General features: G+C 55.7%; 1 protein-coding gene across 3 annotated transcripts; it reads right to left on the bottom strand.

The window, feature by feature from the left end:
* Positions 1 to 582: 582 nt before the first annotated feature.
* Positions 583 to 13609, bottom strand: FAM20A (FAM20A golgi associated secretory pathway pseudokinase). Of its 3 annotated transcripts, none has more exons than XM_065852346.2 (11): positions 13086 to 13609; positions 8615 to 8799; positions 8163 to 8213; positions 7834 to 7912; positions 6726 to 6818; positions 5148 to 5263; positions 4573 to 4753; positions 4143 to 4252; positions 3711 to 3792; positions 3560 to 3619; positions 583 to 1247 (listed from the first exon to the last, which is right to left on the bottom strand). In XM_065852346.2, the coding sequence occupies exons 1-11, from the start codon at positions 13394 to 13396 to the stop codon at positions 983 to 985; spliced, it is 1533 nt and encodes a 510-aa protein (XP_065708418.1). In that variant the 5' UTR covers positions 13397 to 13609; the 3' UTR covers positions 583 to 982. The 3 variants fall into 3 exon arrangements, with proteins under 3 accessions (XP_065708418.1, XP_071672873.1, XP_071672875.1); XM_071816772.1 differs by lacking the exon at positions 583 to 1247 and adding an exon at positions 2065 to 2230; XM_071816774.1 differs by lacking the exon at positions 583 to 1247 and adding an exon at positions 3336 to 3448.
* Between the last annotated feature and the right edge of the window lie 18 nt (positions 13610 to 13627).

Raw genomic sequence — 13627 nt, 5'->3', positions numbered from 1 at the left:
AGCTCCCTCCTCTTGCTTTTTTGGTCTCCAGTTCCTATTGCATCCCCTCAAAATGCACAGAGATGGGGGTCAGGTTACCATTTCTGTTTTCCAGGTTATTCTGCTGAATTAAGTCATTTTAAAGCTATGAGCAGATGAGCTGAGACAGATCCCCTCCACTCTGGCAAAATGTTTTCACCAGAAGTGTGAGTGGCTTCCTATGAATTGTAAATATAGTCAGATGCCTCTGAGCAGTTTGGTTTAGTTGTGTTCTGTGGGTTTGGTTTGTTTTTTCTCCTTGGGATCAAAGGCAACACGTACCTGCCTTTCTCTTATAACCCGAACTGGCTCTTCCACCTGTGAGACAGGTAAATGTAGAAGTGGTTTTACTGTGACATGCACAGATGGAAGCGGAGGGGACTGATCCCTGCTGAAGAGACCAAGAGACAAGGGACGGGTCTGGTGAACCCTGTGCAGATGCTCTTCAGTCTGAATCCACGTTCCAGCTTGTCTCAGTGGTGGGTACTGCCCTGGTGAGGTAGGATTGCTCTTTTCTCAAATACACAGTCTTGATTACAGAACAGAGACTTAACAAGAGGAAAATTCTCTTGGCATCTCTTTATTGAGGCCTCATCCTGGATGTAGTTGGTGTCCTTCACTAGCAAGACCGCGATCCCATGCGGGTTCAGCAAACCAGCGGCCACGTGTTCCCCCACCCTCCCAAGGGCACGACCGAGCGTAGAACGGGAGATACCTCTGCCTTTTCCATCAGAGCTGGTGCTCAAGGTGTAAAGATCCACTGCATTCAGACCACAGCTCCCCAGCCAAGCGCAGCAGCTTTGCTTGGGCACCCAACACAGAAACCCAGTGCCATTCTTGAAGATCCGCAGAGTTTCCCATCTCAGTCTCTGCAAGCGTTTGTAGGTGGAAACAACGAGCTATTCAAACCTGCCGCTTGCCTTGCAGGGGTTTTCCCTACCCCTGAGCAGGAGCCAAGGGCTGTTTAGGTGGTCGGCTTCGCTCTGTCGGACGCGGGAGGCTCGGGCTGCGCGGTGTCGTTGGCCACCACCTTGGCTTCTCCATACGTGTCTATGCATTTCCCGACGGCTGCCAGGATGAGCTGTAACCGTCGGTCCAGCGCCAGGAGATGGGGTTCGGTGAGGACGGGGGCCAGGCGGTCCTGGAGGAGCGATTCCCTCATCACGTCGCTGAGCCGATATTCGGCCTCAGCCAAGAGCTGGAGTCGTAGTAATGTTGTCCTTTTTATTCTGGGAAAACCAAAAGAAAACATTAGACATCTCAATGCAAAACTTCTGTGGCATCTGAGCAAGACCCAGCTGCCTGAGCCCCTTGGCAGCAGCGAAGGAGGGAGGGCGGAGATGGGTAAAGATACTGGACAAAGAATGTTGGAACAAAAGCTTTTCCTTTCTGAAGGAAATGAACATTTTTGCAGAAAGCTCTGCTTCTTCCTTTGTTTTTCCAGGCTGCAGAGTATTTGTACTGTAGATTTCTGTCATCAGAGGGGAAAACATGACAGAAGTTCTCAGTAATGGGTGTTTTTCCTCTGAGTCAGCAGTGACCTGGTTCCCCAGATTACTGCAGGGTGGTCCCGTGTTCCCAAAGATGACATTTATGGCCTGGGGGCAGAAGGGGAGGGATGATGGAAAGGCATGAATGAGAAAAAACATCTTCCATCAAAACTCTGAGCAAAAAGAATAACTGTGACTTTTCATCTTAAGAGTTACTGAGATTTAAATATCATTTCCCTTTGACAGAAAGTGGGATGAAAAGCTGTAATCTTGGAACACTTCTGGGAATGAACCTCAGTATTCTGAAATCATTTGTTTAATCCTCAGTGAAAGTGTTTTGGCTTCAGCATCTCTAATACTGAAATCAATCAATGGTTTTAATTATCACCCTTTAAATTTTGGAAGTGAAGTAGTTTGCGTTCATGGAGCCATTCCTATTTAGCTTGAGCCAGGATTTTCAGATGGAAAAAGGTGCGGGCAGAAACATTTTAACCAGCTCCCGAATTTGCCTTTGTGTGCCTGTTGTTTACCCAGGGCACCGACTGGGAGCAGTGACCTGGCTCTGCAGCTCCGAGGGGACACGTGTGCTGTTCGGATGCCAGGAGAAGCGCTTGTTGCTGCTGCCTGGACTGGCTGAGCAGTTGCTGAATTGCTCTGGGTGCTGGAGCCACTCTGGAGCATCCTGGTGAGACGTCGTCTCTGCTCAGGGATGTCCTGTTGTGCTGCACAAGGGATGGGGAAAGATGCTGTGACTGGCTGCCCCCTGCACTGTGCTGTCATGGGGACAGTGGACTGAAACAGTGGCTGTCCTGCCGGAGAATCAGAGAATGGTTTGGGTTGGAAGGGATGTTCAAAGCCCATCCAGTGCCACCCCTGCCATGAGCAGGGACATCTTCACCAGCTCAGGTTGCTCAGAGCCCCGTCCAGCCTGGCCTGGGATGTCTCCAGGGATGGTTCAGCCACCACCTCTCTGGGCAACCTGGGCCAGGCTCTCACCACCCTCAATGTAAAAAATCTCTTCCTCATGTCTGGCCTGAATCTCCCCTCCTTTAGTTTAAAACCATCACTCATCCTATCACACCAGGCCCTGCTAAGAAGTCTGTCCCCATCTTTCTTTTGCATTAATATTCCTGTAAATTTAAAAAAATTAATAAAATTAAAAATTGGCCAAGTGCTAAGCCTGGCAGTGAGGCTTCAAACGGCTGCAGGAGCAGGGCTGAGGTGTTGCTGCTGCCGGGGAACCCTCGTACGGTGCAGACGAACAGTGAACACCCAGCACACGTGTGCTCTGCTTCCCAGGAGCTGCTGCGGGTAAACACCAGCTGTGTTTGCTCTGGGCTCGAGGTGGAGAGCAGGATGGTCTGACCCCGTGGGGATCGGCCCAGCGGCTGCTCTGGGGCTGTCGCAGCTGCACGAGAACCGGGCAGAACACAAGTGTGTGCGGAGAGAACGCGGTGACTCCCCAGGCTGAGATGGGGCAGGTACAGGGAGGAAACAGGTTGGACATATCCCAAAGAGAAACCCCAGGCAAGAGCTGCCTTCTCTGTCTCTTAAATTTAACTTTCAGCTGGTGATTTATGTGCCTTAATGCAGGGGGAATAAAGGATTCAAATAGCAAAATTTATGAGCTGCTCCTTAATGCCATGGGAAGAAGAAACCTGATCAACTGTATCGAAGTTCTACCAGGTTTTTGGATGGAGATTTCTGAGCTTTGTGTCAGACCAATAGGACTGATGGCACCTTATGTTGATGGGCTAAGAAGGAGACACCTCTGGCAGGGCTCGATCCACAGACACTGTCTCCTGGTCTATCAGTGGAAGCTTTTACCCTTGTAAGGCCTTTTAGCTTCAACAGGAGAGCGTCCAGGAGGGGCAGCTGTATGACGCTGTTATGGGCTGCAGCACTGTGGAGCTTCATGTTCTGACAGAGAAGCTTATGCCCTGAAAAGGGGATATTTCAGGGACAAGTTGTGAGTCCCAAAGTGATGGAGCCAGGTGCGGGTGACACCTAGAACCAGCGTGTCTGGGCAGGAAGATGGGGCTGGTACTCACATGCAGCACTGCGACAGCGGGGCCAGGATGGAGGGTTCGTCGTGGGAATGGCGCCCGAACCTGGGGGTGAGCAGAGAGCGCAGAGTTTTGGTGCTGCCCACCTCCTTCCCCACCTCCTTCCCCACCGCCCCGCATCTTCCCCCCGCCTCACCCTCGGGCGTTGTCCAAATGTAAGAGGAACCCATCGTCCCCAAACTTGGTGAACATCTCATAGTGGTGACGGTCCATGTTCCCTGGTGCAGGACAGACATAGAAACAGTTTCTCATGACCGAGTCATTTTCTAAATGATCCTGCATTTTCTTTCAGATCTGCACAAAATCCTTGTTGCTTTGGGTCTAAGATGCTCAGAGCTGCTGCCTTCATCCCATGGCCCCGCTGGGGAGTGGGAAGGGTGGACCTGGGGGTTCCCCCTTGCCTGCACATCAGGAGGGGGTGCACTGGCTGTAGGAGGACAGCAGCCCCCCACAGAAACTGCCTCTGGAGCAGAAGGGATGGCTTTGGGAAGCACTGTGCTGTGCGAGGACAGACAGACCGATGCTGAAGACACACATGGAAGGAAAGTTATTTCCCCCTTGATTGTACCTATTAAGAAGTCAAATATGGCCATGTCAACGATGTTCAGCAGCCGGTTGCCGCTGCTGTAGGGGTAGATCTCCCTCACCGTGTCGCAGTAGAGCGGATTCACCTCCCACCTGCAGGAGATGGAGGAGAAGGGGCAGATGCAATTGGGGGTCACTGCTGCCATATCCCACCTGCACCCCACAGCTGCTCTCCCATGCAGAGATGGAGAGAAGGAGGATTTACATCTCCTTCCTTGTGCATGCAGGAGACTGGAAGTCAACCCCAGCTGATGCCCAGGCGTTGAGAGCTATTAGACTAACTATTGGCAGTCTCTGAACCTTGGCCTTCCCCTGCCTGGATGTACAATTTCCGTACGTTTGTCCGCACGTCCATCCCCTGCTCCTTCTCCCTGCGATGCAGATGTGGGAAGCAGCATCATTTACCCACTTACTCCTCTTTTCCGTCAAATGAGTAGGAGCGGATCCACGGGTTTGGGATGGAGAGTCGTGGCGCCAGGTTGAGGGACGGCAGGAAGGCGGAGAGGGACCCTTCCAGGAGGTGAGGGTTCCCACACACCGCGTACTCCGTCTTACACATGTACGGGCACTTGGCGAAGAAGCAGACGTTGCTGGCTGGGAGAAGAAGAGAGGGGAGAACGGGGAAAGGAGTTACGATCTGCAGGAGGCTGGAAGGTGCCCTGGACTGAGCTCTTCCCCATTGTGTGATGGTAACCACATCATAGACGTGAAACTGCCAAATCATGGACAACACCTGGATTTTGATCAACGAACAGACCTGGTGCCATGGTAGGGGAAAAGTTGGGCAGGTGAGTAGATCTGGCAGATGATTCCAGCTGGAGGCTGAGGGTCACCTCTGCTGTCACCATGGCTTTGTGCACGTTTCACCCAAGGGTTTAATTTCTGCTCGACAGCACAAGTCCCAGCAGCCCTGGTTGCTGGTAGACCTTGCCCTTCCCACCACGGACCAACACATCTCCCAGCCCACGGCAGCCAAGCGCTCGCCTACCTGGTGAGACGAAGAACACGCTCTGCAGGATCTCGTTCTTGGTGACCTCCAGGATCTCCTTGGTGACGTTGATTAACCTCCCAACTGTGGGGGGGACCCTCCGGAAATCCAGGATCCTGCACAAAAAGGACAGAGGCTCAGAGCCTGTGGTGCAAAGGGACGTCACTGCACAGGAGTGGGACGTGGGACAGCAGATGCTGCCCTCGTCCCTTCCACTGGTGAACCAGCGGCCTTTTGATGATTGCACCCACAGGGAGTTGTTTTTTTTCTCCCAGCTTCTTTCTAGCCAGAAATAGCCAGGATCATTTTACCTTTTGGACCAAAACGTGGCTGAGTTCGTATTTTGGTATTTTAATAGCTGCCGCCTGGAACAATCTGGATGTTCTCCAGGATTCATGTATTTTTCATAACCAGTCTCTCCCATCCCCTCAGACACAAGTGGGTCCTTCAGGAGCCAGAACAGCCCCTCAGGCCCTTCTAGGATGTTGGTTTTGACACAGCACAGGATGAGCTGAGCCAGGCACAATGTGGCTGAGACAGCGGAAGGCGAGGAGGCATCACCCCACTGCGAGGCACCCACGGCCAGCTGATCCATCTCAAATATTCCTAAAAGAATCAGGGCCTGGGGCAGGAAGGCATTCATGTCAGTGAGCGCAAAGCTGCTGCTGATGGCTGAGTCAGCAGCACGGGGTGAACAGGCTCACGTCGGGCTTTGCTCCCTGGGTAATGCCCTCTGCTCCCGAGAACCCAGCACAAAACAGGATTTAGCCTGTCACTTATTGAGCAATGTTTAGAGAGAAAAAAAATATCACTTGCTTTCATCTAGCATCTTTCAGCTCTAAAAACCACAAAGCATTTCAGCAAAGCAGTCCAGCCTCATTTTCCTGGCCGTGGAGCAAGCTGATGGGAGGTGAGTCAAGCAGGGTGGCTGTGGGGATGTAGGGGCAGAGCTGGGAATTCAGCTCTTTGCTCCCTTGCTCAGAGTTTGAGCTGCAGGACTCACAGCCCAGTCCTGATTCTCACCTAAGCTGGGCTCAGGAACCCCTCACCCACCATCCTCAGCAGGGATCGCTTTCCATGTTCATTGAGGGGAAGGTGGCTGCTGCCCTCCTCATCTAATAAGGCTATTAATATTTTGGATTTTATTAAATGCAAAGCCTGCTGGGAAGAGGTGCCATGTTAATTGCTCACTAGCTGAAGGATTGAAACTGCATCGCCGCAGTTTATCTCAACCCAAAACACGCCTTAATTGCAGAAGGACCATGGCACTCCCTCAGCGGGAGGGGATCCAGCTCATCTTTGCGCTTGGATGCACAGGAAGGACCACATGTGACAAACGCCTGAGCCGTTCCCAACCTGGGTTTCGTCTGCCCGCCTGTTCCTGGGCTTCAGATGAGAGCCAGAGCTGCTCCGTCCCCAGGTGTAATAATGCAGCAGCTTCCAAAAGGGGCTGCGAAGTGATCGCTTATGGAAGGCCAAGCAGCTCTGCAAGGCTCAGCACAATGTTCCTCATATCCTGAGGTTCCCCCGCCCAGGCTGTCCATGGGCAGAGGACCAGGCACCCAGGCAGGTCCCTACCTGTCCAGGTGGAAGGCGGCGATCTCAGCGTTGTGCCGCTGGAAGTCGACAAAGTAGAAAAAGTCCTCGGGTGTCTCTTCCTCTCGTTTCTGCCTGGGAGGGACCAAGGGGGTTAATGGAACCGGGCACAGCTGCCAGGCAGCCTGGGCACAAAGTGGTGGCACAAGGACAGCACACCGGGGACCGGCCGTCATGTGCTGTCACCTGCTGTGCCAGGAGCAGCACGTGTGCCCCATCTTGGTGCTCAATGGGTGAGGGGGACGGAAAGGCTGACCCTGGGCTTTAAAACCTTTTGTGCCAGAGTTCAGACCCACTTAGGACAGCGTTCTGAATGGGTCTAACACCGGGGGATGCTATAGGTTGTGCTGCACTCCTTGTGATGCCCTCATATCCCTGAGATGGGAACGCTAGCTCATTTAATATCATTTTCTGTCCGTCACCCAGTGCCCCAGTATGTGCAGCCTGTGAATTTGCAAGTTCGGCCTCCCGAGCAGCCGTGTATTGCAGGAAAGCCCAGAGGTGTCGCTGAGCCCTCCTGGCTCGGCTGCCTGCACAGACACTTCCCTTCCCCTCCCAGACCTGCGGGACGCCAGGCAGAGCGGATGGAGCCCCAGGGGAGAGGAGCCGGCTGCTTCCTGGAGAACAAGCCATCCCGCCCTGTGCTGTCACTGAGGGCTCCCAAGGGGCTACAAATAACCGCAGAAGCAATTTAAAACTCCTGCTTGAGGTGACCAGGACTGATGGCTTATTTCTGGGAAATCCTCTGGGGAATCCGAGGAGAAGCAAGGTAAAAACACAAAATCAGCTGGGGGAGAGGAAGAAATGGGCAATCCCTAATGGCAAAGTGTCCCAAGGTCCTTTGCCATCTTGCATCTCTGAACTGAGACATTACCAGCATCACTAAGCAGGGTGGGAACACCAGGGTTTACCCACGTTTGGCTCTGGGATGGCACAAACAGCCAATAATAATTAAAGCTTTTCAGCTGTCAGGGTAGCTGAGCGCAGGAGAGGAAAGACGCGGCTGTCCCTGCCGAGGATGCTCGCACCCCGCACTGCGGGGCTCCTTGGTCCTTTGGGGGGCTCGGGGGGCCCTGCCGGTGTGCCTTACCTCATGGGCTTGAACATGGCTTTCCCAAAATCCTGGAACCTGAGGACCAGCTTCAGGTGCACGCCACTGGGCTTCACCACTTGAGGAGGAAAGGGGACATGGGGAGGCAACGGTTACGCACTCGGGCACAATTTGGTGTGTTCCCCCCGCCCAGTAAGTGCACCCTCCAGCTCCTTCCAGCTTTAATTGGAAGGAAAAGGGCCCGGCATTGCCTGGCTTTGCATTTCCCTTGATGAGGTTGGGATGGGGGGGCTGGGGGCTGGGGTCAGCAGAAGTGATGGTGGGGTGGGACAGCAGGGACCCGCAGGGACCCGCGGCGTCGCACTCACCCTGGCTGCAGTCACAGGCCCCCAGCAGTGCCTTCTCGTCCTGGCTGTAGTCTGCAAGGGCAGGAGGAGCCGTGAGACCCCTTTTTGGTCCTGACCCCCCTGTCCCTGCCCGTCCCTGCCTGCCCCCCAACCCAGCCCGGCAGCCCCAGTGCCATTGGTGCACAAGGAGGGGTACAGTCCCCTGGTGGGGGGGCTGAGCAGCCGGTTGGGATTAAAGTGCCATGAAACGGGTCCCCAGCATGGCTGGCACCAAAAAATGCTGCATGAAGGGCCACAGCCCGGTCCTCCCCACACCTCAAGGTAAGGACACAGCGACCGCCCAGCACAAAACTTGTCAGGATGCCAGCACAGGGCTCAGGGTGCCCTCCGGTGACACACCCAACCTTGTGCCCAAAAGTGTCCTGTGGGGTCGGAGCTCCCCGCCCTGTGCAACTCCCCATATCCCCGTTTACCAGCGCTGATGATGGTGAGGTCCTGCATGTCCCGGAGGAGCTGGTTGATGATGGGGCTGGCACGGGGGTAGAGCCCATCCCGGGTGATGCCCAAGTGGAACTGGAGCCAATTGGCCTCTGGCCGCAGGGGCAGCGGTGCCGCCGGTGACGTGAGGTTCAGCTCCTCCCGGTACAGCTTGTGTCGCCTGGAAGAGAGTGGTGACGGTGATGAGGATGAGCCGCGGGATGGAAACCCTGGCTGTGTCCAGCCCAGAGGGTGCAGGGGAGTGGAGCTGGGGGTCTCAGGGTGGGTAAGGACTCTGGGTGCTACCCCAAGGGAAACTGAGGCAGGAAGCAATGACTGAGATGGTCAAAGGTCTCACAAATTGTGACTTCTGCCCTTTGGAAAGCAGCCTCAAGCAGGAACACAAGGGACTCTGTTGTCTTCTCCTCGCCGCATCAGGACCAGCAGAGATGTAAGGGCACGACTGGAGTTAAACCGCACATCCAGCACCACAAGAGCCGCCCGTGGGATGGATGAAGAGCTTCCTGGGGGACTGCAGGCTCCAGGCTGGACTTGGGGAGGGGACACGATGTGACAGCAGGTAACCTGGGTCTTGACTGCGCAGGGAGGTATCCAGAGAGCCAGGAGAACAACAGGGTCTCGTCTGTGTGAGTCTCCACAGAGCACTGTCTTTACAGTTGTTACTTCTCCACCAGAGATTTTCCCTGGAGCTAGAGGTCCCAGGCATGAAAAAAATCACTAAGAGCTACAATTTCTGTGATCAGATTCATAGCCCTCGGTTCAGCGAGCAAGGATGCTCAATGCTGTCCAGCAGCGCTCTGCCCATCTCCTCTTTAAATCAAGGCTGACCCAGCCCTTCCTTGGCAGGTGGAGCCAAAGGGGCCTCCCAGGTTCAATGATAAACCCCAAATGTCTCCCCAGTTCATCAGTATTTTCCTTGACCCTGAGACCTCCACAGCCAGGCCCCACGCTTTGCTAAACTGCAACTGAAAGGTCACTTATTCCACCCGGTGGAGGACAGAGCAATAGTTTCTGATTAACGCCGGCCGAGCTGTGTATGGAGTAGCTGGTCCTGATAAAGGGAAAACGAAGTTCAGTTTGCACTAAAAGTGCCAAGATCCATCTGTGAAAGAAACTGGGAGCTGGGGGTTGATAATGAGCCGGCCATGAACCAGGGCTGGGTTGGAGCGGCTGGAGAGAGGGAGATGCCACACAACTCACTATAGACCCAGTGCAGACCCCCAGCAAAACACGCTCAGGGGAATACAAAAGATGAAAAGCGACTTTTCCCTGCTCTCCTTTAGTTTTTCTGCAGTTTTTATCCACCAAGGAGCCTGTGCTGGTGGCTGGGAAGTGCTCTGCCTCTTGAGTGTTACTGGGTTTTTTTTTGCTTTGAACCAGCAGGAAAGCATTGGTTGTGTTTATTTTTTGATTTTTTCCATGATCCTTCTCCATCCCAGCAGGTTAAACAGTGTGGTTTGTCCGTTCTAACCATGAGCAAGAGATGAACCTCCTGGCAGTAACGTCCTGGGAGAAATCTAGGAAAAGGAGTCGGGGCACATCTGCAGGACGGAGCCGCCCGGTCCCTCTCCCCGTGTATTTGCCTTTCAGGCGGATCAGCTCAGGCACAGCGTGAAGTCCACCTGCCCGTGGTCAGGAACGAGGGTGTCGGAGCATTTCTCCATCGAGCTGGTTTAATGTGGACGAGTTTTTGAGGCACAACCTTAACTCCCCCTCATCACTGCCAGGGGCAATAAAGTCCCCTGTGCAATTCAGAACAACAACTCAGGATTTTTCCCTAGGGAAGCTGCCTGAATATTTTACCATATTTGCTGTCCTGCCTCCCATAAACACGGGCTGTTCCCCCCCCGGGGTGGCAGTGAGCAACAGATTACTGATGGGGAAAAAAATGCAGTGGTTTTGCAAGGGGGGGCAGTTCCCAAAAGGCGGCTTCTTCCCAGCCTGGCGCCCGCTGGGTCCCTGACCCGGGCGAGCTGCTGCGGGGCCAGCGAGCCCCTTTTCCAGCCTTTAGACCCAAAATACAGCTGCCTCTGCTTCCCCCTTTCCTTCAGGATTCCTGAAATATTTCCCTGTGAAAGCAAAGCTCTGCAAAAGACATAATGATATAAAAGCCAGGGTCATTTCTAACTCACTATAAATAGCCCTAGGGTTGCCCCAGCTCGCTGGCTGCGAGGGGCTTGGTGTGGGGTGACACTGGGGACAGGCCACCGGTGGCCACTCACCACGTGCCTCCCCTGGCACCGAACCAGTTAGAGTTTGGGGTTTTGAAACTGTTCCTTCAAGGATAAAAATAAGCTCTGGAGTTTTTAAGGGTTTTTTTTGGGGATTTGAAGAGGTGTGGATGGTTTTTTTTTGCTGTTTCCTTCCTGCATCCCCATCATTGTCTCCAGCTGGTTCTGCATCCTGCAATCAAACTCTCGGTCCTAATTGAAGCGCTGGGAAAAGCGCGGTGGCGGGCAGTAGCCGCCGTGGAGGTGGGACACGTGGTACCCGAAACGGGCTGCGTCCTGGGATCAATCTGTGAGCTGGCAGAGAGAAAACCACACGTTCCTGGGTGCTCTTCCCTCTTGGTAAACAGGGACAGCTCTTCCACCACCTGTGTCGAAGACAGAGGCTCTGCGATGCTTCTGGTGAGGCAGAAATCCTTCCGTGCCTACAGCAAACAAACCATCTCACAAAACACATCAGCCCTGGCAGGTGCCGTCTTATTACATATTTGATTTGCGGTGCCAATGGAAGGAGTGGTTCTGTGTCCCCTCGGCCTGTGCACGCTCTCTGAAGGCTTTACCAGCCTCTGAGCACCATATATTTCATTTCAAAGTGACTGAGGAATGATCAATACTCTTCTTCCCTTCTCCTTCCCAGAGGTGCAAAGTGAAGTCAATCAAGGGCAAACGGCATCGCAGCTTTCCTCCCGGCCACGTCGTAACCAAACCTCAGAACAGAAGGCAACGTGCAGCCACAGCTTTGTTGCAAATAATGGCACATTTCAACAAAGCAGGAAATAAAGCCATGAAATGCTGACTTGTTACCAAACAGCCAGGGCTGTCCCGTCAGTGAGGATGGTGTGGGTGTGATGCCAGCGCTGCTGCCAGAGTGTGGCACTGGGTGCTCAGGGCTTCTGGCGGTGCTCGAGAAGCCATCAAGTACATGCCATGAGCTGCTTCAGTTTAAATCCCTCATCCTCACCGGGCTTTTGCTTGGGAAACATCGGTCTTGCTGCCAAAATCCTCGTGTCTTCAGGAGGCCAAGAAGATGCACTTGAGAGGGGTCAGCGGCACTTTGGTCATGGTGCGTGTCCTCAGGGATATCCAAACCCGCTGCCCATGGACTTCAAGTGATGGGAAGAAGGATTCGACCTGCTCCAGACTGACTTGGGCAAGGGATGAGCCTCGCAGGGTGACCCCACTCAAGAACGTGGGGTGGCTCCAGGCCCTGAGTGCTGCTCTGCCCACGGAGGTCGTTCTTTGGTTCCTTCCATTATCACTTCCCATCATCTCCTCCCCCAAATCATGCCTGAAACTGGAGCTGGGTGAGTCCCACAGGAATAAGAGGAACATGCATCGAAGTGGAGAAAGTGGGAGCTTGGAAATCCTGCCCGCGCAGCTCAGCAAGGAGCACACAGATGGCAGGAGGAGCAGGGACCAATTCTGACACTGGGAACCAAAAACATGGGCAGAGGGGAAGTGCTGGGACAGGGACCTCTGCAATGGTCCCCAGGAGATGCTGCTGTCCCTTGCAGGTGAGTCTAATGGTGGGTGGATGCAGGGAACCAGCTTTGGGGTTCAGTGCCTGGGGGCTGACTTCCCTTCTGCCTCGAGCCGAAAGGGTGGCACAGAGCAAAGGAGACACTTGTCCCTGGGAGGACCTGGCTCACAGGGTCTCACCCTCTGCCCCCGCAGCCACCTTTCCCCTCCCATGGGGACCTTACAGCGAAGTGGGAGCACCTCAGGAAGCCCCCTCCACACAGCCCCCCCTTTGCTCAGCCCTGCCTGCCCGTGGGGTGCTGGTTGTGGGGAGGGGGGTGATGGGGAGGGTGATGGGGCAGAGAGCCAGGAAACGGAACACAAGCTGGGCTGGGGACGCCAGGGGGCACCCAGGTGGGTGTGCCCAGGCAGGGGGAGCTTGAGGAGGGATGCCCGGGAGAGCTGCCCAGAGAGGGGTGATGGTGGGGTACCTGTGCAGGGGGAAGGTGGTAGGGGTGCCCAGGGAGAGGTGGCTCATGCAGGGAGTGCCCGGGGAGGGGGTGCCCAGGAGATTCCCGTGCAGGGGGTACCTGTGCGGGAGGTGCTTGGCAAGGGGGTGCCTGGGGGGTATCTGCGCTTGGGATGCTCATGCAGGGTGTGCCGGGGGGTGCCCATGCAGGGGGTGCCCACGGGATGCCCGGAGAGGGGGCGCCCGGGGAAGGGGTTCCCGAGGAGGGGGTGCCGTGTCGGCGGGACGCACCTGTTCCAACGAGCTGCCTTCCGCCGGTAGTAGCGCAGGGCTTCGCGGGGGCCCAGCAGCGGCTCGGCGGGGCCCGGCGGGGCGGCGGCGCGGTACAGCGGGTGGGCGAAGAGGCGCCGCAGCGCGGAGGCTGCGCGGGCGCGGGGCGGGGGGGCGGCGGGCGCGGGGCGGCGGCGGCGACAGGGACAGCCCGGGACTTCCCCCGCCAGCTCCCGCCGCGCCCGCGGCCAGAGGTGGAAGTAGAGATCGGCCGCCAGCAGCGCTCCGAGCAGCAGCAGCACAACCGGGCGGTCCCGGCGCGGCCCCGGCATGGCCGGTGCGGGGAACCGGCAGCCGCGGGCACAGGGACAGCTCCGGGTGCGGGGAGCAGCCGGCGCCGCCGCCGCCTCCCCGGGGCAGAGCGCACGGGGGAGCTCGAGTGGCGGAGCCGAGGGGTTGCGGGCACCTCGGGGCGGAGACCGGGCAGGGCGGGCGATGGGGAGCGGACGGGGCGGGGGGATCGGGGATGGGGGACGGGGTGAAGGGAGCGCGGGGGCCCCGGG

This window comes from Patagioenas fasciata, chromosome 18, assembly GCF_037038585.1.
Source record: "Patagioenas fasciata isolate bPatFas1 chromosome 18, bPatFas1.hap1, whole genome shotgun sequence".
Taxonomy (NCBI): Eukaryota; Metazoa; Chordata; class Aves; order Columbiformes; family Columbidae; genus Patagioenas; species Patagioenas fasciata.
Note: the sequence above shows the minus strand (reverse complement) of the source record. Positions and strands in the feature narration are given on the sequence as shown.

Bases quoted from the DNA above. Each gene is read 5' to 3' on its own strand.
- FAM20A (XM_065852346.2), bottom strand. From the start codon at position 13,396: ATGCCGGGGCCGCGCCGGGACCGCCCGGTTGTGCTGCTGCTGCTCGGA. The intron at 8,214-8,614 runs GTAAACGGGGAT...CTGCCCTTGCAG, and splicing joins CCTCACCATCATCAGCGCTG to ACTACAGCCAGGACGAGAAG. The intron at 3,620-3,710 runs GTGAGGCGGGGG...GCTCACCCCCAG, and splicing joins CATTTGGACAACGCCCGAGG to GTTCGGGCGCCATTCCCACG.